The following is a 27,495-nucleotide window of genomic DNA, read 5'->3' on the forward strand; positions in this document are numbered from 1 at the left end:
AAGTATTCAGGTAATGTTTTGCTGTGTTTGTGCCTTGTATCAGAAAATGAAAATGAAAGCATTCTAAATGCTATGCATTTAGAACGCCTTAAAAAAATGGCCAAGACAGCAAATTTCTTTTAATATGTATTTTTCTGCGGTTGGGCGTTTATTCGGGACTTTACGCTTCACAATTTTTAAAGAAGCACGAGGCTGAAGACACAGGAGTTTCAAATGACCAATGCTTTATTAAGCTTAATTAGGGATGGTCTCGCACAACAAAAAATAATACACATGCACCAGCTGTACATCTGGCCCATAAATACCATACACACCCTAACATCCTTGGTCTTACACAGAGGAAGCAGCATTATTTACACCGACGAACAAAAAAACTATTCGCGAACTTCTTACTCTGCTGTGTGCAACAAGATTTCCGAAAACCCGAGGACACGCACAGCACTCCGAAACTGACTAAAAATATGAAACCAATCACGCCACTACCGAATCAAAGAAATGGTAAAAATCTTTCTAACACGCGAGCAAAAATATCCACAATTTATCGAAATGAACAGAAGACTCTCCATCTCACCTCTCGATACAAATCACGTCAGAGACGTTGCAGAATCTGCACAGACCAACAGGACCAACTTTCAGTGCCCAGGAGAGGCATGGCATTGGCACGATGCAAGAATATTGAATCCTTAGTCTGAGCTGCTATATTTCTATGTGTACCTGGTACCAATATGACAACGAGAAAAATTTGAAATCATCTCAAACATTGTAATTCGGATATGGGACTTCATGCAAAGCTCAACGGTAGATTTATTGTTACAAATAGCACGTCTGGAGCCAATCAACAATTCTGCAGCATCGCTCTTCGGACTTGTGGTATTTCCTTCATTCACACTCTCTGCGTTCCTCGAGACGCTTCTTCTTTTCAAAAGTGCATGCTGTCTAGCAGCTGCAGCGCCAAGTATCAGAGAGTCCGCCATTACGTGGGCACGCGCTCTGACCACGTAATGAACACAAGGGCTACGTGAGCACTCGGCGTCAACTTGACTCGACTGTTATCGAGAACGAGCGCTGCGTCAACGTTTGGCAAGGACTCAGATCCAACCGCACGCTTCGTGTCCCAGAAATGGCGACAGCCAACGTTGCTCGATGGAGTTTTGAAAAGGGTATGTTTAGGTTGTTTAGGTAACGAATCCAACAGGACGTAGCTAGCTCACTTCCACCCAAAGGGTACACCTATCGTGGCCACACCTTCACACTTAATAGATATTGAAGGCCTGCTTGGATACGCCGCCGCTGCCGCAATGCATCGAGACAACTTCAGTCTTCCTACATGTGAGACAACCTTGCTGCCGCTGTGCGCATGCAGAGGCAACGGAGCACATACTCTAGTCTCGGACACTGCCGCCAGCCTCCTGTGGACCAAAGTTAGGGCGGTTTCACGCATGCGCCAAACGCTCGACGAGATCGGTCCGTTCGGAAAATAGTCCATTGTGCGTACGAATTGAGCCCATAAGAATGTGCCTTTCCTGCCAAGTAGTCAGATTATGCCCCAGTTGTGTGCAGCAACGTAGGAGGGACGTGGCTCGAAGCATTAAACCTCGCGTCTTTGATGGCACTCAAGACTATGCAGGGTGTTCTGTCCACGCACGAGACAAACGCCCTCGCGCCCGAGTCATTCACCGAGCCACATGGTGTACTTCTACGATAGAGACCAGGATGTCTCATTCTTATTGGAGCCCAAAATAATCTACTCAATTAAAGGGGAGTCACTGGTCTTGAAGAGAAATAGTATATAGGATACTAGGAAAACATTTTATTTTATTTTCTATTTTGCAGCAAAGTTACAAAGTGTACATCTATTTAGTCATGTCAATTCAAAGTTATGTGAGCAAGCTGCTTATGAGCACGTCGTTAAAGGGACACCGACAGGGTATTTATGCTCGCCAAGGTTTTTAGTTGTACATGACATATGAGAGCCCAACTAGCCAGAACACAATTAGCGGCTTGAAATTCGTTTTCTTTCCACCTGAAAAGCGTCGATCGAGAACTGGTCGGTTTGAGTTGCGCTCACTCTCTTCTCTGAGGTCACGTGCAGTTTCCTTTCATTTAGACACAACCACCAGATATAATCAAGGCTGTGGGTGATCAAAACACACTCAATATCAAAAGTAAAAAAAAAAAACTGTTTTTGTAGCTTCTAAAACATAGTATGATAAAAAAAAAAGTTTCGCAGCCACGTGATTTTTGGCAACCTTCTCCTCAATATTTCTTCTTCCTCTCCAGTCCACTTTCGGTATCGGTTTTGAGCAGTTACGTTTTTTTACTTTATTAAAAATATATGCGACGCTGTAGCAAAATATTCACTGGGTAGTCTTCGGACACCATAATAAATTGCCTCACAAAATATGTAAAAAAAGTTTTGGACGTTAATGTTTTTTCAAAAAGATTTTTTTTTTACTTTTTGCCAATGTATTTTTGGAAGTAGAACATGAATGTACTGCAAGAAGAGTCCTGAAAAAAAGAAAAATTATACGACTTCCTAAATGTCAAAAATAAGAAATGATTTATTTGAAGTTATGAGTGAAAACATTTTTACAGTAATAAGTTTTTTTAGAATGGTGCAAAAACAAGATTAGTTTTGCCGCACACTCTAGTAATACCGTTTGCGGAACATGCCTAGATACTTTAGGAAACAAGTTAGTTAAATTTGATGGGGTATTGTAAAAGATTTGGGCAGAAGCATTTCCAATAAAGCTAGAATTTCCAATAAAGCTAGAAAGTTGTAATAAATAAGAAAAAGGTAAGCGTAGTTGGGCTCGGCACCCAAAACTACAGTATGTACGACAATTTCACTTCAATCAGAAGAGAAACGACAGCCAAATGTTCAGGACCAATGCCTCCCCTTACACTCTCGAGAGCAATCAGCGTCAATAACGGCCAACAACAACAGTTTCTCTTAGGATATCGTCTTCCGCTGAAATCGGTATAGTAATTTGTACAAGATTGCACATGATCTGTAAAGCGAAGTGATCCTCATGGCTTCCATTATCATGGCCATCCGGGCAAAGAGCAACAGCAAGATACCTGGACCACGTTCAACACTGGTGCGTATAACGTCCAACACCGCTCACTTATCGAAAGTGGTCTCGAAGTGGCAACCAATCACATCACGGGGGGCCGGCACATCCTGCTGACGGATGCCGTGATCCTAGCGGCTAGCGGCAGAAGTTCCGGAAAGAAATTAAGAGCAAATGCAGGTGTCACTGTCGCTGCAGCGTCCTAGCTCTTTCTTGCTGAAACTGCCCTGAACTGTTGCGCCAGAGAATGACCCACAGCGTGGCAGCAGTCTGCCGTTTCCTACTCCACAGCTGGCCACTGCCAGAATCATGGTAGGCAACAGCGTGATACATTCGTGATGTCATCAGGAGGAAATCGAGCGACCACAAAACAAGGACAAATTAAGCAGATTGGTTGGAGATGCATTTCAGGCATCCCAGCGGTAATCACCGCTGCGTCCCTCTGGTTCTCTTGCACACGTCCGCCCGACCAGAGGACTTTCCAAAGAGCCCGCGATCGAGCAAAGGGAGACTAGCAAGGGTCGGGAAAAGCGCCCTTATCGATATCCTTTGGATACGACCTGAACGACAGTAAGCTAACACACTTCAACGTCTGAACGACCTGCACGCAAAGCGGAGTGCTAATGCACCAGTCTCTTTCATACATATACGACGTGAGAGCGGATGTCGGCTATTTTCCAAAATCTCGCTCGGATGAACCCGTTTCGCTCCGGCAAGTAACGGTGTGCGATAGCACAGGTATGAGATGTTTCCTCCAGAGCACGATCGGTTAACAACATGCCAGTCCAGGCATCTGAAACTGATGGATGGGTGGATGTAAAGTGATTGAATTGGTTGAATCAGCTGTCAGATTGCGCCACCTACATTTGCAACAACTTAGTCGTAAATCGGCGGTGAAATGGTCGACACTTTTGGCAATGGTCGAGCCTTTCGGTGTATCGCACTTTCTTTTTTCTCGCGCGTCATACGAGGAGACTTTTTGAAGCCGAAGCGGGACTAAACAGGTTTGCATTAGCATTGAGAACAAACTTAACCGAAACTCTTGCAACAAATATGTAAAGAAAACAAAAAAAAACGTACACAACCAAATATGAGGGCAGGTATGAAGACAGAAATTGATTTTTGCACACGGGAACCAGGAGCCATATCCTTCCTGCAAGAAATTTTACTCCATCTAAAATTTCTTCAATTTTGAATTCCGTCCACATGCAAGCAATACGCACCTATGAACTACTACTGTTACGTGTTTGAGTCTTCCTACTCTCTAGATTCAGTTTTCCCGCACCTGGAGGAAGCCAAAATCGGGTTTGGCGCACTTTTAGAAGCTGTCCGCACAGCAGAAATGAAGCCAGTGATGCAGCAGTCTTCGCGCTACCTCACTCTTGCACTCCAGCGTAGGGAATTTAATCGAGAAGCCCACACTGAAAATGATGCGAGCCTCCTCGTGTTTGTACCTCCGGCAAAGCGCTCTGCTCCCGGGTTGGTGTGGCAAACGTCACGAGCACCACTCGAATCCGGCGCCACTGCAGGCGGCGTCGGAGCCGTCTGCAGTGGCGCCTGCAGGCAGCGTCGGAGCGGCGGAGCGCCCCGAGACGCAGCAGTGTTCTGCACTTACACCCCACGCGGCGTTGGGAGCACTCCCTCTGCTTTGTCCGGAATGAGCGGGGAGAGTACAGTCCACAATTTGCACGGGCAGAAACGAGCTGCAGTAACTCTACTCAGCCAGTCGTCTGCAAGGGGCGCGAGATGCTGTTGTTGGTGGTCATGGCACAGATCTCCCACCTGCAACGAACCAAAAAGGACCAATCGCGGAAAACTCGAAGCCACAGTTGCAACCCTCGATTCCCCGAACGACAACATCCTCTCAAGTTTCTCCGACTAGCTCGCTGCAACAAATGCAAAATAAACTCCCAGGAATGTTCAGTGCAACAACAAAATCTTTAGTTATGCATGTTTTACTACCTATATTAAACAATGACTGTACTTGCAGCACCAAATGGCTGCATCTTTTAGTTCCACGACCGGTAGTATATTTTTGCTAATTTCCCCAAATCTTCGAGTGGAATAAATAGAACGTACTTACCGAGGAAGGATCAATCAAAAATATGTTAAATTGCTGGGCAATTGTGTTACATACGTGAAACGCTCTAGCATTAAGTGATATCAGATCACGTGATGCCAATTTCCCCGCTAAATTTAGCAGGCAAACTAATTGGTGTAATGGTTGCGAGAAGTTAATTTTCCCGCTAAATTTAGTGGATTAATTGACGTCACATGACCTGACGTCACGTGACCTATATATACACCAATTCAACTTCCCCGCTAAACTTAGTGGAGAAACTGAATTGGTGTGTAGGTCTGTGACGTCCCATTACGCAAAACTGCGCGCACTGCATTATGGGACGTCACAAGCCACGGCTTCACAAAACTCGGAGCAACTAGCCAAAGAATGTTTCACGTGAAAATGAAATATTAAGCTATACTGTAGTGAGTTCTACTACCTCTATAAAAACATGGCAGTACCAGTAGTCAACTTCAGCATATCAGTACTACAGTCATATCGTGACCTCTCTACAGTGATCTCGGCTTTTTCTTTGACTACTAGTGTGTCAATCAGTATTGAGGTGCCGAATGAAAGACCTTATCAGGGGCTTACACAAACTCGCTTCGCTATTATGTTAAGTCTGTGGGAATAGTGGTTTGAATCAAATAGCAGTGCTATCCTTAGCTCCAACACTCGGCTCATTCGATTTACCTGCACCAGCCTGCACCAGTGCAGCAAAGAGTGGCATGGTACAGAAAAATGCGAGGCAGTGTACATCCGATATGTGTCTTGAGATAGGTTGCACCCGTAAGTCGAACACAACAGTCTGCACCAAGTGCAGCTGATGTACGTGGTGCAGGTAAATCGAAAGAGCCCACTATAAAGGAAACTGGCGGTTGTGTTTTTCCCTCAAACTGCAAACGGCACAAGTGACGACTGTTGCAGTACTATTCAACTCGAGCCACTATTTGCACAGGCAAACAATAACCCCACCTTCACTATGACCTCCCAAAATACAGTGTCTATTGTCCCTCCCTCTCTCTATCTTTACTATGCCGGTATACACTGAAACCTTCCCGGAGTAAAGTTGGCTTTCTTTACATATATAATGTCGAGACCGGTTATAGCGAAATCAACGGCAATCGGAAATCACTTCGTTATATCCGCTATTTCGTTATAACCGACTTCGGTTGTAACGTAGTGCAAAAGGGAAAAGGAAATCGTGATCGCTTCGCTATATCCGCTATTTCGTTATAACCGACTTCATTATATCCGGTTTTGACAGTATTAATGTGTAGCGTTAAGAAGCTTGTGTCGCAGAAAAGCCGGCGTCGGCGTCGATGGCGTTGTGACGGGAAGCTCCTGATTGGGCGATAGGGTCATGACGTTGCAGCCACATGACCTCGCGTGGAAATTTCAAACAACCCACAGCGCTCACATGAAACGTGACGTCACGCGTGAGAAGAAAGTGATTAAAAAACATGACATGTAATGCGAATCAAAGGATGCCACATGACTCAAATGATTTCACTTTATAACGTAAATCCTTTGCCTTCAAAAAAAAAATTTGAAGAATTTTAGGCGGGATTTAAACCCACGACCTTTTGGCTGCGAGCCAGACAAGTTACTGACTGGGCCATGTTCGCCGCATTTCCTGCTCACTGGCAGGAAGAGCCGCCTCGGTGGCTCCGAGGCGAGAGCGCCGGCCTACGGATCCCTAGGTGGCGGGTTCGAAACCCGACCGAGGTGCCCGTAATACGACTGAGGATTATTGCGGAGAAGGCGCCATGTAACCGAGCTTTCGGTTGCACGTCAAATCATCCCCAGGTGGTCGAAATTAATCCTCAAGCCTCCGCTGGGGCGTGCCAGATGCCAGTCAAAGGTTTGGCATGTAAAACCCCCAAACTTGACTTTTTGATTTTGACTGGCAGGAAGAGCATAAGAAGCGAATCAGAAGGCGATGCAAGCGGGGCCCAATAACGGTATCGCGTTCCACTCTTAAAGGCGAAGCTTAAGCGTCCTCCAAGTTTTTGAATATGCCAGATGCTTTGTTACATGTAGAATCAAGTACCTGTGCCATGATTAGAGGGTTGCCACAAGTTTGCTTTACAAAGTAAAGCAATGCCACGATAAGCTCGCGATGCTGACAGTCAAGAAACCGATAAACACGGGGGACAAATGGTATTTTCTTCAGCCTGAAATGCAACCATGGGCCTGCAGGGAACCATCGGCGACTTGCCGCACCGCTCGGCCTGCCGCAGATCTGTCCTCATCGCCAAAGCTCTAACGGCTAGCGGTTCGGGTAACAATGCCCACTTACGACTTTACATTCTGAAGAGAAAAGCAGCCGGGAGTCACTAACCGCAGAATCTCTTCCTGAAACGGTTATCGAAAAGGGAGCCTTCTCTACCTCAAAAGAACGAGCCCGGGCAGACAATGCCATTTTGTCGGATAATGAAGCCTCCGCTCCAGTCCACTTGCCTGATGTCCTGAGGAAGGTGACTGACGTCGAGACGAGAGTTGATCACAGCCAGGAGGCAGAGGGTCTTTAACGTTGGCGCTGCAGGAGGAAAGCAATGCAAAGGTGACTCTAACGGGTATAAAAACTTAAAATTTATGCATAATTAAAAGGGGGCACTTTTAAAACTCTATTTTTCTAAGCCCCAACTTCGAAAGCCACCGTGGAGCAGTAGATTCGTCACTGAAACGGTAAGCAAGATGGCTCCCGTTACAGCAGGGCACTGTGCAATCTGCTCCGGCCGAATTGTTGCCGGTTCCTTTTGTCACCAGGAAACCTAGATACTCACAACCTGACACAGTTTTCTCTCCAAAAAAAAAAAAAAAAAAATTGCAATTTTTACGTGGTTAGTGGCAATTTAGGTGGGGGTAGTCCCGCTCTAGGCCCCGCCCGGTGCTTACAAAACTAAGCACCCTTTCTGGGCTCTCATTGGTTGGAGAGATGACTGACGTGTAAAATGTTCATTGAAAAATTGTTTCTCCGTGCCATACTGGTATTTATATCGACAATATTTTCATTTTTGAGAAACAACTAATCTAGATAGAGTCATTCTTGTTTTCAAAGATATCCCGAGATTGTCTTTCCGCTTTGGCTTCAAAGGATAACAAACATGGCTGCCGGCGTGTGCAGCGTGCTCAACGAGCATAGCTCGTTGAGCTCGTTTACAGCTACGAGTGCAAGTTGTTCTGCGTTCGCCGTGGTGCTTGGAGGAAGATGTCCTCAACTGACCTAGTTTGCAACAAACAACTGTCGCTAGTATGCGTCTTCAGAAGCGCTGTGCGGGTGCTATGGTTCGTAACGGGACTGGCCTATGCCTAGCGTCCCACAACAACTTTGTCGCTGGATCTCGCTCGATTTGTTCCTTTGCGCGTCTTGGTGCTGAATAAAGATGTTGGTTCCCTTGAAAGCGGACCCGCGGCTCTGTGAATTGTGCAACAGTTGTGATTGCAACCATGGTTTAATATTGAGAAGATATTTACACTGGTAAGAATTTGCGAGCCATCTGGCTGGAGGCCATCGGGCGTTCGGCTCGCATATCAGTTTGTCTATGTTTTGTCATTTCACTTTGAAAGGCAAGTAGCTCTCAAGTTTTGCAATGCATCTGGCCTGCCAAAGCAAATATTCTTAGGTCACGTTTTAATTCTGTGTCATGACGCTCACTCACCTTGCTCGCGGACGCCATGTGAAAAAAATAACAAGAACATAAAAGCTGAAATGACTACATATTTTTTTAGTCCTCTGGTTGCTTTTTACCACACATCTAAGGATGCTGACAGATGCCTGTATCGTACCGTTTCTCGCGCATGATGGAACGTTAGAACGCTGCTTGTATGGTTAAGTATTGTGAGCGTCGTAAACATTTCTAGATGGGGGTGGAATAGCAGACAGACGAAGACGAAAACGGACGCCGACGTGCAGTGTTTATGTCCGCATTCTACGGGCATTGCAGACGACGATAGACGGTGGTGATATGGCAGAAGATGCCGGAGGCTGCCGCGCGTCTGCTCGCACGACTAGCAGGCGGCGTCAGACACCAGGCTAGACGCACCGGATGTTGCGAAAGGGAGACACTGGCCTTGTTAGCGTGTTCAGCCAACAGCCAAGCCAATCCAGTAGTAATGGGCGGGACCATTGATCTGGGGGCGGGGCTTAGAGCGTGCCGTGACCTCCACGTAGATTGCATCTAACGATGTAAATATTATGCGAAATTATTTGTTTATTTTGTGGAAAATTTACTAAAACAAATATGTGTGCCATTAATGTGCATTAAAAAAAAATTTTTTCTTTCATTTTAGTGTTTCTTAAAGAAAAGTCACGTTAACATACCACCGAAAGGAAACCTGAAAGTTGGTTCACACACTTTCGACTGCTAAAGACAGTGTGCCTTAAAACCTCTTGGGACCTCGTACGATGATAGAACACACTGGCACCATCTATCAAGCAGTCATGGAACACTTGGCATATCCGTATATTTCCCATCTTTTTCGCACATCATTCTTTCTTTATTGGCTCGAAACACTTCTAGCAATGTTATAGGCAATCGTTTCTCATAGATAGTACATACATTTTCTCTTGCAAATAGTGCACAACCTCCACTCCAGAGAAGTGCAGTCCCACGGTACTCTATAGATGGTGCCAGCATGCCAGTGCATCTTCTCGTCGTAAGAGATCGCAAGAACTTTGATCGTAAGCAAACGCAAGTGTGTGAACGAGCCTTCAGAGGCAGCCAATGCAACAACTCTGCACAAGAGAGCAGTATGCGGGCAGATTCCCTGGCCGTCGCAAACAAGCACCAGCATCCACTTGCTACGCTTCAGCAGTGACCCACTCTACACGAACGAGAGAGGCGTGGAAGGAAAACCAGCGGGGAGAACGAGCACCAATCGGAGAAGTCCCAGAAAGGCTCACCGAAATCCAGCACATGAAGGTCCGAGTGATCCATCAGCGCTTGATCGTTCATGTCAAACTCCTGCAGCCGCTCGCGAACGCTCCCTTGGTTCGGGATCGGGCTGAAACGTCGGGAAACCACCGCTGAGCAGAGCATCGCAACGCCAAGCCAAGCCCGTCGCCCTTTCCCCAGATTTCCCCGGCAATCCGGTTGAAAGTGGAACTCGGGAGCGAGGAGACGACGACAATCAACTCGAATTCTGAGACACGTTATTGACTGCCGGCGCCGGCCAAACCCAAGTAAGCACCCTTGTATAGTGACAGCTGAACAAAGAATGTTTGAACGAGGCTTGAGGGTTGCGACTGCTGGCATTTCCTGCCATGCCCTAGTGGGGAGGATCGAGATTCTGCAGCCTCCACAGTACTTGGGTTCTCTCCCATTCACAAACACTAGACAATGCTCCGGATTTGCGTGCCTGTTCGTCTTGAGGTATGCCTGCTTGATGCTAACGCCGCGTCGACACTGGCGGCTCAACCACATCTGCAAAGCAGTGGTGAATGCAGTTCCTTAAAGATGCAATGCAAATTCACGTGCAGTTGATGATGAAAACAAACACATCCACTTTGTGGCTGCGATTTGTATGCCAGTGTGAATGCAGCCTAAGAGTAGGTCAGACAGCAATTTTTCCCCAGGATGTTTTGGGGCAAGTAGAAACTGCAAGTGACTGGAAAGACTCCCTGGTAACGGCTTCACTCTTTTTGATCCGATATTGTTTAAATTAAGTTGTGACGATCTCATTTGAGAACTCTTTTTTATCTCAATCATTTTTGCACTTGCAATGTTGTTTTTGTTGCGCTCGTTGATGCCCTGAATTGTGAAAAGTGCATCTAAAGGGTGTCTTAAGAGCTGAAATAACCAGGGTCGGTCTAAAACGGGCCGTAAAAATCAGCACCTGCACTTAGCAGTCTAAACTTTTCGTCGAAGGTATATTTCACAGATCAGTTTTATCTTGTAAAATTACAAAGCGTACCTTTCCTTCTGTAAAAAAATGGGGTCAAAGAACTTGCCTTGGTCAATGGCAAACGGCAACGCAGACGACCGAGCCGAGAGGCAGGGCGTGTTTTGCGCACATGTTGGTAGATGGCACTACCTCCTTATCGAGACTGCTCACGACGACCGTGGTCTAGTAAAATGAACATGATCTGTTTGTTATGTACCCTAAGTTTAAAAATTAATTAGAACAATAAAAGCAAAAATTAAATTTAAAAAAAAATAAAAAGATGCGGTTGCATAACGACGGTCTTTTTGCTGCTGACAAATTTCGTCTGCGTGTCGTATGCTTTCCTAAAACCGACCTGTAAAATACACCTTCAAAGAAAAGTTTAGACTGCTACGTGCAGGTGTTGATTTTCACGACCCATTCAAGATCGAGCCTGGTTATCACCACCTAGTTATAAGTTTGCTTAGATGTATGTATGTATGTATATTGTGACTTCCCTAACTTTCTTGCTTTCCCCTCTTCATGTAATGCATAGTAAATTAAAGGGGCGGTGCAATGATTTTAACACTGAACGAAAGTGCAGCTTGTATTTTTTATATTGTTTACTTCGGCATAAGTAAGAGAAAAAGTGCCACCATACCCCAAAATACCTCTATTTCGCTGTGTAATTGTAAAGTAAAAAACACTTTTTTTCCCAACCTGCGGCCACATGGTGGCCGCAAATGGAACCTGTGGTGTGACGTCATTCGGAGTGGTTTTTGTAAGTGATAGTGTTAGGCAATTGTAAGCTTGATTTAAGGTCAAGTTTAAAAAATCTGGTTGTTTAGGCATGCAGAAACGCTTCAAAAGCCTAATACTGCCGCTAAAAGGGTATGAATTATTTGTGGCGCCATCTACCGAAAGTCAACAAAACCTGCCGTCGCCGTCATCCGTCGACGCCCAAGGCGCCTACGGCGACTACACGAGCAACCCGGACGTTTTGTCTTTCCCTCGCTCGACGGAGTGCATTGGTCGTGGTCCGTAATATTGTGGTATCGTTATTGTTCCTGGTGTCTCGACCTCGACTTCGACTGCCCGCCGCGTCGCAAGCATCTTGCGCTCGACGTCGCTCAGGCCGTCCGCCCATGCCGCCATGTTGGTCAGGAATCGGCGGGAGAGCGGCGGGCCTGGTGAGCCGGCGAGCGCTGGGGAAACGGAAGCCAGAACCCAACCGGAAACCAACGCGACTCCAAATGACGTCACAGGCGAAGCTGGTGCCGCTTCAATGTTGAGTTGAGGGGTGCCAGAGATACCAATTTCTTTTATTTTTTTTTTTAATGAAAACTAGGGCAAGCAGGAAAGAATAGTTTTCGGTCCTTCGTTTTATATGTAGCCGGGATCAATTCCCGCAAATAATTAGCCAAAGTCCGCAAATTGTTGCACCGCCCCTTTAAATGAAAAATGAAAATGAAAAAGTCTAGGGCTAGGTAGCCTTTCCAGGCTACCTAGCTGAGCTGAGACGGGCTCAACGACACTTCGAAAACGCCGAAGCTGATGTCTGGTTGTCTCAAAGAGGAGCGAAGGAGCATCGAGAGCCTGGATGGTGCAGAGGTGAAACGACTCACCTGGTGCCACCAAAGAGAAAGAGGCGGTCCCCGACCATGCAGCAGCACTGGCGCCTCCTGGGACAGGGCCCCTCGCCCAGCACCTTCACCCGGCTCCACACAGAGTTCTCTGCACAAACACGCACAAGGTAAGCTTAAGTACCCCTTTAGTGCCCTAGTCGCACGGGCACCCTTAGCCGAAGTTACGCTTAGCCGCAATTGCCGCAATATACTCTCGGACAGCCATTTCAGTAGAGGTGAAGAGTGTAGGTTCAATGCTTTGCTCGGTGCCCAAGATGTGCAAGCGCTCGTGCGCCCATAGCTTTGACTCACGGTGTAAGAAGGCTCTTTAGGCGTAGAAACTCCGCTCTCCGCTGCGACCAGATAATGGCACCCCGCGCGCTTCGCTTCACGGAGCCACCCCCAGATGGTGCCGTAAGTTTCAGGCCATCTGGCAGCGCACCGGGCAGCCTGTGCAAGCTGCCCGCTCCGAAGGCTACCGTTTCGCGTACGATGCGGTATGTAGGTGGGGCCATTCAACTCTCATCTCGTTCAGCAAACAGAAGTTTTCATAACCTGAACAATGGCAGACGGACAAACAAGGGTAACTCCCTAATACAAGCCGACGCGGCGGTCTCAGAGTGAAAGAAATATCTTGCTCCTGTAGATAACTTCTAGCCTAGCTTACATTCCGTCGTTTCAGTTTCTTCAGTAGCGCAATACTAACATCGATAAGTGTTTGCAAGATCAATTATAACTCTGATTGCACCACAGGCAGGCACGTAGCCGGGGGGGGGGGGGGGGGGGAGGTGGCGGCTTCGGCTTTCCAAATCTTCCATTTTGCTGGGACCCCCCTCTCCCTCCACACCCTCATACAGCATTTAAGTCTTTCTCGAATGGAAAAGAGGGATTGGGGGAGAGTTTATTCCTTTCCGGATGAGGAATTGGGGGAGAGCTTACTCCCTCCCGGCTGCTTGCCGGCCTTTAAAGGGGTATACTCTGGCGATTTGTTTAGCTACCTCAATTAACTATGTTTTATCTTCTGAATCCTTTGCGCTTACCCTTTCCTGTATGCTGTTCAGTATCGAGAAATTCATTATAGTTTCTGTAAAATCGGCAAAAGAAAATATTGCGAAACATTTAGAGCCCTTTGACTTCACGTGAAGATGGAGGACCAGCGAAGCTGTTATCTTTACGACATTTAGGACGATGCCTAGAAAGCGACGTCTAGGACGACTTCAAGGACGATTTCTTGGACGACCTCAAGGACGACGCCTAGAGGACGACCTCGAGGACGAAGTCTAGGACGACTTCTAGGACGACCTCAAGGACGACTTCTAGGACAACCTCAAGGACGACCTCTACAATGACCTTGAGCACGACGCCTTGAGGACAACGCCTAGGACGACCTCAGGGACAATGTCTAGGACGACCTCAAGGACAATGTTTAGAGCGACCTCAAGGACAACTTCTAGGACGACCTCGAGGCCAATGTCTAGGACGACCTTGAGGATGACCTCGAGGACAATTTCTTGGACGACGTCTAGGATGACCTCAAGGACAACGTCTAAAACGACCTCGAGGATGACGCCTAGAGAAATTCAGCCTTTCCACTCTGGTGAAAACTAGAGTGGAAAGGCTGGAAAGGTTGCCGCCATCTATGAGCGACAATAGCAAAGAAACAACCGGCAAGCCAGTTGTCTGGTTGCCGCCGTCGCTCTAATGGCCAATTCGTCTGGGCTCGCGTCGCACCGGTGCGGTGCGGTTCGTGGTACACGGAAGGCTAGAGGGGAGAGGGGAGCTTTCTTCTCTCCCAGCCAGTCTTTCATGTACTAAAGTGGAAAGAGTTTACTGCACTGGACGGGTACGGTATGCCCCAGACGAATAGGCCATTAGATGGCAGTACCTATCGGGAGCTTTGTGTCGACATTTGTTAGTCCGCGGACACGATAATGGGGGAAATAGCCCTTAACAGCTCTGCTGTAAAATCGACATTCAAATATACGCTCACTTTTCAGTGCCAGGACCTCAGTGGAAGGCAGGCTAACCAGTCGAGCAAGCAGTTTAAAAAATAAACTATGCCAAGCATTTGTTGCGGGTACTGGAGCAAGCCTCCAAAGCATTCATTTGACACAATAAAACTGCTTGTAATCAGTTGGGAACAAAATCTACATCCCAAAAAGTGAACCCATGCTTTCCACTGGCGTCACTTTTTCATTGTTGCCAGTAGAGACCTTCACTTTAAGAAACGTGGTGAGGACCAAAATTGTAAGTTCAATAACTTTGCAGAAAACAAACATTTTGACCTAATATTTGGGGTACTATCCAGCAATGTTCGTTGGTGTATTTACCAAATTTTTAGGCAAATTGGGGACCATAAAGAAATCGCCGGAGTTCCCCTTTAAGTCAATCCCGCTGATGCGTTTCCCAATCGTGAAGAGCCGCTCACTCACCCGGATCATACTTGTACATGTCGCCGAAGTGGGTCAGCAGGAGCCCGTTGTAGCCCCCAAACACGTACAACTCTCCCTTGTAGACAACTGCGAGGGAAAGCAGCTTGTCAGGGCACACAGAGTGAGTTGTTAGCTCCTCTAACGTCTGTCATTTTCAATCTCTATTGGAACATGTTTTCCCAATGAAAAAGCTTTTAAAATGTGTGTAATAAAAAGATAGAAGGTGTACTACCGGTGCTATTTTTTTCAAATATAAGGTTTTCATGTGTAAATTTGAGCTAAAATAGTGTTATGCCTTCCTTTAGTTGTATTCATGTGTTTTTAGCAGCTATAACTCTGAGCACTTTTTTAAGTTTGTTTGTTTGTCACAAGTTTGCTGCAACTGTGTAATTATCTATCAACTTCTTCTGTAATGACCTTTAAGAAAAGGCCAACAATACCGATATATAACAAATAAATAAAATATTTCCAGCCTTCAATGATTATGAGGGCTGCAAGCGAAGAGGTGCACTTTTGAACTACATGTTGTTCTTAAGCGGTATTCGCACGAAAAAGAAATCCGGTGAATTTCTCCGTGGAGTGCGCATCATGTGATGAAAACAACCGGCGTCACTCGGGGCGGTCTGCACCCAATGCAGACCACCCCGGGTGCAGCGCTCGGGGGGGTACAGCTAGACAGTGAAAGGGGGGTCACAGCGGGCCATGAGTGCAGGAAGTGCCTCAGCGGGCCACCACCCTGGGTGCTGAGGATCTTAGTGACACCACTGACGAAATGTGACACTTCTGCGACCAACACGGTGACGGCAACTTTTGCGGTGGAGGGGATGCTCAGGCGACAAAAACAGTACCAGCTTGGTGGCAGATCAGTTTGCTTCTAACATTATTTGGTCAATAAAAGCTTTGACGTCAAATGTAGATACCACTAAAGTCGTCTGCTCCAGTGTCAAGCGTGGAAATCGTTAGACCTGTCTGTGTGGATGACGCAGCTGAGGAGGGAGTTGCCCCAACTGTTGACGTGATGCACAACCCTCTGCACATTTCTTGTTAGAGTGAATACCGCTTTAACTTTTGGATGGTCAAGTTTTTTCCCCCGAAAGATGTTTCCCAGTGGTTGGAGTGTGTTTCCAAAGGAATAGTAGAAAAAAAGGGTCAATGAGTAGCTTCTTTCTTAATTATCTAGCAGGAGCAGGTACATTACTTGCAGTCTGTTCAGGTTTAGAAGCATCAAATGGAAATATTGAAGGTGAAAAATCGTAGCCTTCGTTCCATTTGGTTTCATTTTGGCACGTCCGCTTCCACGATACTCCGGCGGTTTCAAATCCTAAGTCGGAGATACTTTACAGAGGACGATGAGCTCTCAACCTCTAAATTCAATTCCGAGAACATAAAAAATCTGAATCGGAGGAGCCGGCCCTCCAATTGCCACTATCGCCGGAGCAGCCAACACGCCAAAACACGCTTGCTCACATCTCGTGTGCAGAGCGTCCAATTTAAAACTATAGATTGCTTGCAGCAAAGCGAAACACCGTGCGAATGCAACGTTTTCGGTTCGCCAAAGACGTAACAAATGCGGAGTGAAAGTTTGTCTGCTCTTTGCACAGGGGTGTCAGATCTCAGAACGTCGAGCTCTTAGTGGCCGATTGAAAAAAATAGTGGGTAGACCTCAAGGCATCTAGCATACAGGTCTACCCACTATTCTTTCAATCACAGCCAATCAGAGCTTGGCAATGTTCAGACGTCACCGCAACTCCTGTGCAGGAAGCAGCCGACTTGCTCTCCACATCGCAAGACCTCCCGCAGTGTGTGCGGCGCTTTCAAATCTGTAATGGCTGCCGTACGGGTACGGCGATGACCATCAAAGGGTTAATTCTTATGCGACCTTGACTACCGTTGAAGCCGGCAGGGCACTCACAGGAGGAGTGAGAGCGGCGCCCTTCAGGGGCCTCCCCAGACGTCTGGGGCTGGACCCAGCAGGAGCTGGGGGTGTCCAGAAAGGCCATGCGGTTGCAGTACACCTCGCTCTGCGAGTGGTAGGGCCCCTGGCTGTCTCCCCGCCCGCCCCACACGTACATGCGGCTGCCGATGGCCGTCGCAGAGTGGAAGTCCCGCCACTGCGGGGGAACGCCCTGCAAGGAGACGCGGGGGTGACCGGGGGCTGGCGCCGGCTTGCCAGAGTGGGACAGACGACAAAAGGGTCGAGAGTAAAGAGAAACGGGGAAAGAGGTGGCCTTAATACGGAGGCTAAAGCATTTGGACAATAAAATGGTGAGTGGGGCGCACTAAAAGAGTAAAAAAGTCGGGGACAGAGTGAAGACGGCGACAGCACAAGGCGCAGACGGAAAGAAAGTAAAGACGACGACAATACAAAGCGCTTTTTGTAGTCGTTGTCTTTACTTCGTCTGTCTTTTTGGCGCTTCTAGTGCATTTGGACATTAATTACTCGTACTCTGTTTTGCTATAAAGGCCATTCTCACCTACCGGGTGTTTCAGCAAAGACTTTCAGCACTTCCTAAAGATAGGTTAGTTAAAAAAACTCTTTTCGAGAAAATCTAGTTAGCGATCTAATCAACTGAACTTTAGTATGTTTTTAATTAGTGCAGTCAGATGGCAATACAAGAGTATGTAGGTGCAGACAAAATGATCTCATATTCGTTTTTAAAACAGAGTGAGCAAGTGGGTGTGATTGGTACCTCTTTTGCCCAGTGGCTTCTGGGGCAGGGGAAGAGTCCTAGAGGCCCCCTTCCGCAAGTAAGCGAGAAACAAATCCAAGACTGCTTTACGGTGAATTGAAAATGTCCTTTTCTTAAGTCCAGCAGAGCTAGAAAACTTTAAGCTTTCTCCCCATAAAACCGACATGTAACGTATGAGGAGCACTCCTCGTGTGTTGCATTTAGGTTTCCCCAGGCCTGAGCTTTCTTATGAAGTCACAGTTTTTATTCGTAATTATCACCAATTGCATCCACTCTGCTCTAGGCAACAAGATGGCCACACCCACTAGAGCAGTGGTCAGCAACCAGCGGCCCGCGGGCCGGATCCGGCCCGCGAGGTGGTATCATACGGCCCTCAGCCTCCCGGTAACCCCCCTCCCCCCTACGCAGTCAGCTAAAGAAACAAAAAAATAAAGTTGACTAATTCGCTGCCCGTCTGCGAGCAGACTTTTTCACGATTGAAGTGCATAAAATCCAGCTTGCGCTCACGAATGACTGACGAGAACCTCCATAATGTTTAGCGACTCGCAGTTAGCAGCTTGAATGTGGATGTTTGTAGTTTGGCGAGCGCAGTTCAACACTAAAAGTTTCACTGAGATGAGTCTCTACGTTTTCGTGGAAATGCTGTATCTCATGTTGTTTATAGTGAAATAAAGAAACTGTTCATTTTCGATTTATGTACGTCAATGTAAGTTCGTGCAAGTGCTTTTTTTTATTTTAACTCTCTCTCTCTCTCTTTCTGGTAAGTACAAACAAACACACAGCTGGTAAGTACAAACAAACAAACAAGCAAAACAAAAATATAGGACAAAAACAGTAACATCTCTTTTCATAGTTTCATAAAATACACCACAAGTTCGAAAATGAGCTGCTTTCCATATTAATTCCTTGACTATCCCCCCTCTTTGGCAGGTGCTTTAAAATTCCCCGAAAATTCCAGGATTTTCAGGTTGGCAGACACTCTGTAGTGGCCCCTGTACAAGCTACCCTGTAGGAAGGGTGGGCCCCTCACCCAGGTGGGGGCGTACTGCCAGTGCATGGTGTCCAGGTCGAGCACGTGGACATCCTGCGAGAAGCGGTCGGCCTGCTCCTCGTAGCCCCCGAAGACGTACATCTGCCGGCCCATGGTGCAGGCCGAGTGGCCGTCACGGGCGCCCGGGATGTGGCCGTGCACCCGGGGACGGCTCCAGGTCAGGGTGTCTGCGTGGGGAAGGAGTACAGGTCCTTGAGCCGGCCCAAACATCCAACAAAGCCCTCGCCGCCACCAGGGACCAAAGTTGGATCCTTTAGTCAATGACAGGTTTGGAGTGCAGGACAGGCCCTTCCCACAAAGCCCTACGCCCTTTGCGCTCTAGCAGAGCATACGCTGGAGAAGAGGCAAGGAGGGACCCACCTTCTCTCAGGCATTCGCTTTGCTAGAGTGGAAAGAGTATAGGGCTTGTAGAAAGAGCTGGTCCCACACACTTAACCTGTCAATGGCAATAGACCATTCCACTAAGGACTCTCTGGGCAGCGCCATTTTGTTTGACAGCAGCTCCTTTATTCATCCGGGCATTTCAATGGATTCGTCGGGGTAGGAGAGAGAAAGGCCACTCTCATCGTTTGGGCAGTTCCGGTGTATTGTACCGCAAGAATTGCCCCAACATGGAGGCTCACTTCCCTCTCTCCTCTCACCCTAGTAGAATGGTCTACAGAGGAGGATGCGACCTGTCCTGCTCCGACTCTGCCGGGGAAGTGGGACATGCGTAGCCCGCTGCTGGGGCTGGGCCGTGTTGCGCATTTCAGTGGAGAGAGGAAGTGAACACCATGTCTTTTGTACGATATATGAACAGTGTGACTGCAGCTTTAAAGATCCATACATTTAGTCGTGACCATCCTGAATATGTCCTTCCTAGGATCTCCGCCCAAAACCACTTAGAAGACTAGACAATCCCCTAACTATCCCTACGGGATCCACAAACAATGACGTCATGTGCAAGCCTTATCTTTTAGGTGGTGTAGCTCCGCTCCATGAGCCAAACAGAGAGTGCAAAGGAATGCAGGCACTCACTGGTGTCGAAGCAGTAGAGGATGTTGCAGGCCCCGTCGTCGTTGCGTCCCCCCCAGAGGTAGGCATGGTCCCCGTAGGCCACCACCGTGTGGCCGTAGCGCTGGAAGGGCACATCCTCCAGGTTGGGCTGGCAGGGGACCAGGGTCCACCGCAGGGACACTGGGCAGACGGGTGGTTCTCATTTGAACCCGTTCGCATTTCTACCTTCTCGTTTTTACCTTCTCATTTCAACCCAGCGCAAAACAACTTCTGCGTTTCTCCCTTTCTCATTTAAACCATTCTCAAAAAAAACTTTCGGGTTTTGACCCTTCTCAAAACGACTTTTCTCATTTTAACCTTTCTCATTTCAAATTTTCTCAAAACATACTTTCTGGTTTTGACCATTGTCAGAAAGACTTTTCTCATTTCAACCGCTCTCATTTCGAACCCAAATTAATCCAACATCATGATCTCGCAATCTTTCTGCGGTATTTACGGCGAATTTGGATAATTAATTGCCTTCGAGCCCTTGCCTGTGGCACCAGTCACCGAAAACGCGCCAGCGGCGCATCACGTGACCCTCTCCACCCAAAAGCAAAGCACAATGAACTGGCGTTTTTATTTGACTGGGTCGCGAGTGAGCTCTGTTAACTTCTTCTTCGATCATTCTGTGGTACCATGAGCACGCTGCATACTCCAACATAATAAATTACGACTCTTTGAGATGTGTGTAAACAGAAGCGGCTTCACAAAGCTTTTCAAAATATTGGCATTACCACAGTCCGTACAGCTGACAGAATAATAAAATATAAAATCAATGAAAGGGCAGATGTATAAATCAGTGTGGTGCTGCCCGCACGCGCGTCAAATTTCAATAAACTTTGTTTGGATTTTCAATTAACTGTTGCCACGGAGGCTTGCCAGCGTCGCTTTCCATATTCTGTTTACTGTTAGTAGAGAATTTTAGTAGATCGTTCCCATGACTCCGATAACGATACCCGATACTCCGCCACCGCCTCCCTTGCGCATGCATAGTATCGTTATCGGGGCTATCGGGGGTATCGGAACGATCAACTAAAACTCTCTAGTACCTTTTTTGGAATCCTCAGTCTTCTCATTGCACCCACCCTCCTTGAAATTGTAATGCGTGTTCAAGTTTCAAACTGCATCACTATGCATACTTTTTTTTCAGCGGTGTAATAACTTGTTATTACAGAGTTGTAAAATAAAGTGATGTATGATGCAGCCCGTGTATCAGAGCAAACATACCTTGCTCAGGCTGGATAAATTCTTCCAAAAATGCTGACTTTCTTTGAAACATAAATTATCTTTCTCTTCATTGTTTTTGCTATCTTGTCTCAGAGCACAAAAGGGTGCCTGTCTCGATGGCTTCGTTTGCCACTCGAACCCGCTATTTGCCGCCTCAACGAGCATTGTTTCGTTTGGTTCCTTATCCCGATTCGGAAGTGACGATACCAAATACAGTCTGGCAGACAAGCTGCCCAACCTCTTGGAGCTTGGGAAAAGTTCTGCTGGTAAATTGCCGGTACACGCCTGAGAAGCGCAACCCGAAAAGCTTGCACCCGCCAGCCTTTGACCACGCGAACGCCCTTGCCGAAGATATGGGAAAACTTTTTTTCAGGGAAAATGACCACCCGAATTGGCCATTACAAGCAATAACACACGACTAGCACAAGGATCCATCCGCTCCACACGACGACATCTTAACGACATACAGCGACAAAAGAGAAATGAAGTACCAAATCTGCGCTAGCACTTTTGAAACCACGTCACCATGTGACCACGTAGCTACGTCAACAGACTCGGGGGGGCACACAGGCATAAGGAAAATTGTTTCATGTGCTATGCAAGAAATGGTGCCGCTTCGCTTCATCTTCAACCTTCATCCTTCAACTGTTTTTCCTTCTTTTTATACCTCACTACGGTGTTCAAATGACAACGGGTTCAAATGAGAAAGGGTCGAAACGCGAAAGGTTAAAACGCAAAGGGCGTTTTGCGAATGGGTTCAGACGAGAAGGGTTCAAATGAGAATGGGTTCAAATGAGACGGGTATAAATAAGAAAGGGTCGAAACGCGAAAGGTTAAAACGAGAAGGGCGTTTTGCGAATGGGTTCAAACGAGAAGGGTTTAAATAAAAATGGGTTGTTTCGAGATACACCCGGGCAGACAGGCAGTCGTTCACTTGCATTCGCAGACCTTACTGGTCTTCTTGTACGGGCAAGCGAAACAAGTCACTCGCTGCAATAACTGGTTCTCTCGGTCGAAAATTGCTACATTACCTTACCTCTGAAGATGGATAGCCCGACGACAGACCTTTAGCAAAATCTGTAGCACGCCCCACGGCATCAAAAGTAATGCTGGGAACTTCCTGTATAGAACCAGTTGTAACAGACGACGGAGGCGAGCCTTGGGGATGACGGAGAAAACACAGAAAAGCGGGCGAGGGCAGGCAAGCAACTGCACTACCCTGTTTTTCTCTCTCACTCTCTTCAGTGTCACATGGTAGGTTCTACTGCAACAAGGTGCATACAAGACCTTCCCGTAATTCCTCGCACATAATTCCTTGCATTTTTTATACTGGGAGTGAGGAAGCAACAAATGCCTACAGAGATTGTATCACCCGAGCATCCGCTACATGGTCCGAAAGGCACACCTGTGTTGAGCACGTGGACATCGATGGGCTTGCGGGTGTTGTAGTCCTCTCCCGTGCAGTAGCCACCGAAGGAGTAGACCCTGCCGTGGATGGCCACGGCCGCATGGTTCACCCTGCGTGGCCCCCCCTCCAGCCGCACCGTCCACATCCTCCAGTGGGATTCCGCCACTTTGCCCTGCAACACGGATCCGCCATCTTCGTCGCTTGTCGACTCGGATTGGATTGTGGCGGCTTAACACTTCATATCAGGCAATCTCAGAGTACAAAACTGGATATCGGTAATCCAGGTGCTTCCCGAATTACCAGAACGCTTGCGATGCCCCCTTAAGCCCCAGTCACAACACTGCTTATACATCATACAAAAGACAATCTGGTGACACTGCTTGAGCATGTTGAATTAACCTCAGACTGGGGTAGAGAAGAAACATCAAAATGTAGAAAGAGACAAAATTTTCTGTCTCTTCTATGTTTTGATGTTTCTTCTCTACCCCAGCCTCAGGTTATAATTCAACATGGTCAATATTCACCAGCTCGCCTGCACCCTTACCATATTTTGACTGTTTGAGCTTTTTTCTTTTTTTTTTTTTTGCATGACAGTCCTGTCGCATTGGTCGTACAAAAACTGTCTGCAAACACGTTATAAGTGTGCATGTATGAAGCAGACATAATTTGAGCATGCTTGAGGCACATTCTCAGATAATTCTGCTATCCTGTCTGCAGAGAATAGTGTCTTGTACGATGAACGAATAGTGGGATTGCTGCTTTAGAGATTCAGACGTTTACTCGTGAGCATCCTGCATGTTGTTCCAAGGATCTCTGTTTTTCACTGCTTACCACAAGACAGGTAAAGGTATAACGAATGTTTCTTGGGGAAACACCAATTTGCTCCAAATATAAACAACAATCTGGTGCAGAGCCAGGAGTTCAAACCGGTTTCTCAAATAACCGGTTACCCGGTTATTCGAGCGAAATACTCGAATCTGAAAACGAGATAACCAGATATGTTCAAACAACCGGTTACATTACTCGGTTATCTAAATATCTGATTACTCGAACATTCATACACATTATCCTGTACAGGAATCGAGATTGTTTGGGCGAAATAAATGTTGGCCCCTGCAACCTTTCGCCCGGGAATTACACCTTTCGCCCGCATAATTTGAAAATTAGAGAAGAAATTCGGAGGTCATTCATCCATCCAATTATCGTCGTGCCCCTAGCGGCTAAGCTGGGAACAACACCCATGGGGACAACAACATACAAACAAGTTTCCAACGCGGCGCTCAGTTGACATAGCCGAACACCGCACCATTGCTCGGCTGGAGCTCCTGTTCAACCAGCAAAGCACCAATTGACCGCGAGTCGCAGTACTCGTGTCAAAGCTATGTCCTGGGCTCGAGCGACGCAGATCGGGTAACAATTTCGGTCCAGAGGCCTTGTAATGGGTAAACGCCTATCTCCGTAGAAACTAAGCTGGACAAATTGCCCCCTACAATTTACTCTCCTCTCTACATGCACACAAATTAGTAAATTTATTACTTTCTAATTACGAGTGAAACATGATACATTCTTTGTGGTTCTAGGACCACAAAAGAAATATGAAATAAGCCATATTATTTTTATGCATGATACGAAACCGAATAACCGGTTTGCCCAACCGGTTGTTTGTATTGAAAAATCTTGATAACCGGCTTTCGAAGCCAGACTGGCTACCCTCTGTTCTAACCAAATACCCGCTTTGATGGATATTTGCATGCTCTAATTTGGTGCTCATTTCTAACTGCTTTCATAAATTTCACTTTCAATATGTTTAAAAAAAATTCTAACTGGAATTTTTAACTTTTTTAAAAATTTAATTATGTGGAGGGCAACATTAGCTGAAGAGGTAGGTTTCCTGTTGAGATGTCCGACGCCTCAAACGAGAAAGCAGGTCCGTGGAAGTGGTACAGTGGCAATCTTATCTCGACCAAGATAAGATAGGGGAGACCTGGCCTTTGTTGCACCCATCCACTGATCTAAGAGCTTCATGCATTCCAATGAGCTAGTTGGCTCGTTTCCTGTTTTCACGTCTCTTTCCAAAAGTGAGCACAATACGAGGCTCTGTAGAACTGCATAGTTGCTGTGCTTTTAGGCACTGAACGAGTTACAGAACAGGCAAAAGTGTTCATAAAGGAACAGAATGTCAGGATCTGTCCGACGTCACATCTCTTTCGCATGACATGGTCTTAAGGCCCGTTCCCAGAGGGCCATTTTCTTACGATTCCATATTTTATGTTATGAGTCACCAAGACCTCTGCGATTTTGTAAGTCACGAGCAAACTTACGCCTTGTATTGATTGCCACACGCTTCATACAAAGCATGGACGTCCCAGCGACTACTGACATTAGCACACCTACACTCCTGTAACATTACGCAACGTAAAAATAATGTTGCTGTGTAAATAGGTCTTTGTGCAACAAAGCAACACAGCAAACAGAACACAGGAAACGACTTGTGCAGAAATATTATGAAAAACACTTCTGCAGTCAAAATATAACGAAAGAATAAATTAAGTTGCAACACTCGCAGAGCATGTGAGGCCCAGTAGAGCTGATAGAAAGCATGTCATGAAGACAGCCGTTAACGAGCCAAAGCTGCTGTACAAAATTTGGGAAACTATTCATGTCGCCTTATCCGGTCCCCTTTCTTCTGTGCCCACAGGTTCTGCTGTGCGATAAGTTTGTTGCTTATCAGTTACTCGTAGAAAGCCACTGTCTTCTGGGAGCACAAGAGAAGTGGCACCTTGCCCCTGAGGGGCTATGTTCGACAAATGTTTTGTTTTTCCTAGTAAGAAACGGAAGGGACAGAAGTGATGATATCACATCTGATTGGCTAGAGGCTCAAATGACGAAAGAGGGAACTTTTATAATTTGAGCCTCTAACCAATCGGACAAGATATCGTCCCTTCCGTCACTTCCGTTTCTTTTTAGGAGAAACAAAACATTTGTCGAACATAGCCCCCCTGGAGTCCGCTGCCTTTGTGCAATGCTGAGTGACAAGAGGCAATGTGAAAACTACAATCCTAAATCAGAGTTACTGCAATTACATATGCCCCATTTGTCTGAGCCGTACGTACATTGTATCATTACAAGGTGAGCTTCGAGCAGGTGCGAGCACAAAAATATATATATATAAAAAATATGGTGCATCATTGCCTACTTCGCCTATTCATGTTTTCTGTAGACAGCATGCACAAGAGTCCTAGCACTACTCTCTCCTTCTATGTGACAAGAGTGTAAAGAGAGCGAGAAATAATGAAGAACTCATCCACCGAGTTATGTAGAGCAGCGAAAAAGCTCTACAAACTCTCAATGGTGCGTACTGGCTTTTAGCATGTTCGTTTTCTGCTCGTGTAGCCATCGATCCGCGACCGAAACACGAAGGCTCGAGATCAGGGAAACCCTTTTAGAAACCGCTTTAAAATAAATACTGAATTTAACACACAAACCGAGCCAGTTGCGCACACTAGTGCAGCGCAAAAGCAGCCGCCCCCATTGAGGAATGATCGCTTAGGAGCCTGTAATATCTGCACGGACGACCGTCGCCAGCGTGAACGCGACACGCCTAGGACACAAAATTTAAGCGTTGTAATGTGGGAGCATTTTGTCCATCGGGCAGGTTCCAAAGCCGTCTTTGCTACGAAGAGAATTCTAAAACTAAGCGGTACATCTCGGAGCCTTGGAGAAACTTCTCTAGCAGGCGCTGAACAGCGCGCTTCGCGGAAAGTGAAGAAGTCGTTTATCGGAACAGGATAGGACCGTAACGTTTGAGTTATACGTACACGCACCTTTCTTTTCTTGAGAAGAGCGCCGAAAAGGTTGCTACCCGAGGTACCCGTCGCTGATCACCACGGATTTTGCAGCATTCCGAATGAAAGTAGCCATTTTGAATCACAGCGTGGCCAGCATTGGAACTGGCAGCGAAGAACGTTTAGGAGTTTTGGTTGGACTGCCGCGGGTTTCGGTTCGGTTTTGGTTCTTCGGTGCGCAGTTTTCTGTTTTCTTTCCTTTCCTTCTTCGTTTTTTTTTTTTTTTTTTTTTTTTTTTGAGAGAGGGGGGGGGGGGGGGGCTACAAGCTTTAAGATGTGTGCAATGTTATCAAGGACAGAGTTATAATAAAGATATACATATTTAAGAAGTTTGTCCCATACTGCGAGTGTAAGTAGGGTTCAACGAAATATGCTTTGGGGCGTAAAGAGAACAAGTTCCGGCACGAAATAATAATAATAATAGGTCTGGGGTCCACACACAACTGCTAACATTAATAAATTAGAGAAGGTGCAGAGATTTGTTTGCATTGCGCTTCATATACAACCAATACAAAAAGACGAATTTGTTGCCCCACTTTACAGAATCGCTCAAATTTATTGTTTATCGACTGGGCATCGTAAAGCGAGACTAACATTTTGATAATTTATGTTAAACGGTGACTTTAACATAGACACTACAAAGTATTTAACTCCTAGATTTGTTGGTGACACGAAAAATCTTCATAATAGGGCTCTTGTGCCCTTTCTGCGTCGAAGTAACTCTTAAATTTTCGTTTTTCCCACGTACCACCGAGGAATGGAATATACCTTCTGAACCACATGTAAATTTGACATCAGCTGATTTATTTCTCAAACCTTTGGAAAGTTGTTCGTGAAAATAATTATGGTTGCATTTCTGCGTATATTTCTGTTGTGGTTTTGTATAACCTCTTGTGGAGCTAACTCCATTACCCGTTCTGCCACAACCTCCAAAAACATTCGCAGTATGCGTAAATTAAAAAAAAAAATTAAAGTGCTATAAATTCTTCAAGCCTCATTCTGCCTTGCAACGAAATTGCCCCTAATAATCGTTCAAAAAAAAAAAAAAGACGCCGAAAAGATTTTTTTTTTTTTTTTGGCATCTTAGTGGTTTGTTGTACTGAATTGTTCTGCAACGATTTGATCAAATAATAATTTCGTATTAATGAAAAAATAAAAAAAATAAACGGGACATT

General features: G+C 46.3%; 1 protein-coding gene across 2 annotated transcripts; it reads right to left on the minus strand.

The window, feature by feature from the left end:
* Positions 1-188: 188 nt before the first annotated feature.
* On the minus strand, positions 189-26,444 carry LOC8041153 (kelch domain-containing protein 3). 2 transcript variants are annotated; one of them, XM_029982486.4, is made up of 10 exons: positions 26,300-26,444; positions 22,473-22,647; positions 19,820-19,978; positions 18,782-18,969; positions 16,974-17,187; positions 15,062-15,148; positions 12,630-12,738; positions 10,046-10,146; positions 7,600-7,678; positions 189-4,856 (listed from the first exon to the last, which is right to left on the minus strand). In XM_029982486.4, the coding sequence occupies exons 2-10, from the start codon at positions 22,618-22,620 to the stop codon at positions 4,793-4,795; spliced, it is 1,149 nt and encodes a 382-aa protein (XP_029838346.3). In that variant the 5' UTR covers positions 22,621-22,647; positions 26,300-26,444; the 3' UTR covers positions 189-4,792. The 2 variants fall into 2 exon arrangements, with proteins under 2 accessions (XP_029838346.3, XP_029838347.3); XM_029982487.4 differs by having other exon boundaries at positions 26,294-26,394.
* Positions 26,445-27,495: the final 1,051 nt, after the last annotated feature.

Source organism: Ixodes scapularis, unplaced genomic scaffold, assembly GCF_016920785.2.
Source record: "Ixodes scapularis isolate PalLabHiFi unplaced genomic scaffold, ASM1692078v2 PGA_scaffold10__122_contigs__length_95168666, whole genome shotgun sequence".
NCBI classification, from domain to species: Eukaryota; Metazoa; Arthropoda; class Arachnida; order Ixodida; family Ixodidae; genus Ixodes; species Ixodes scapularis.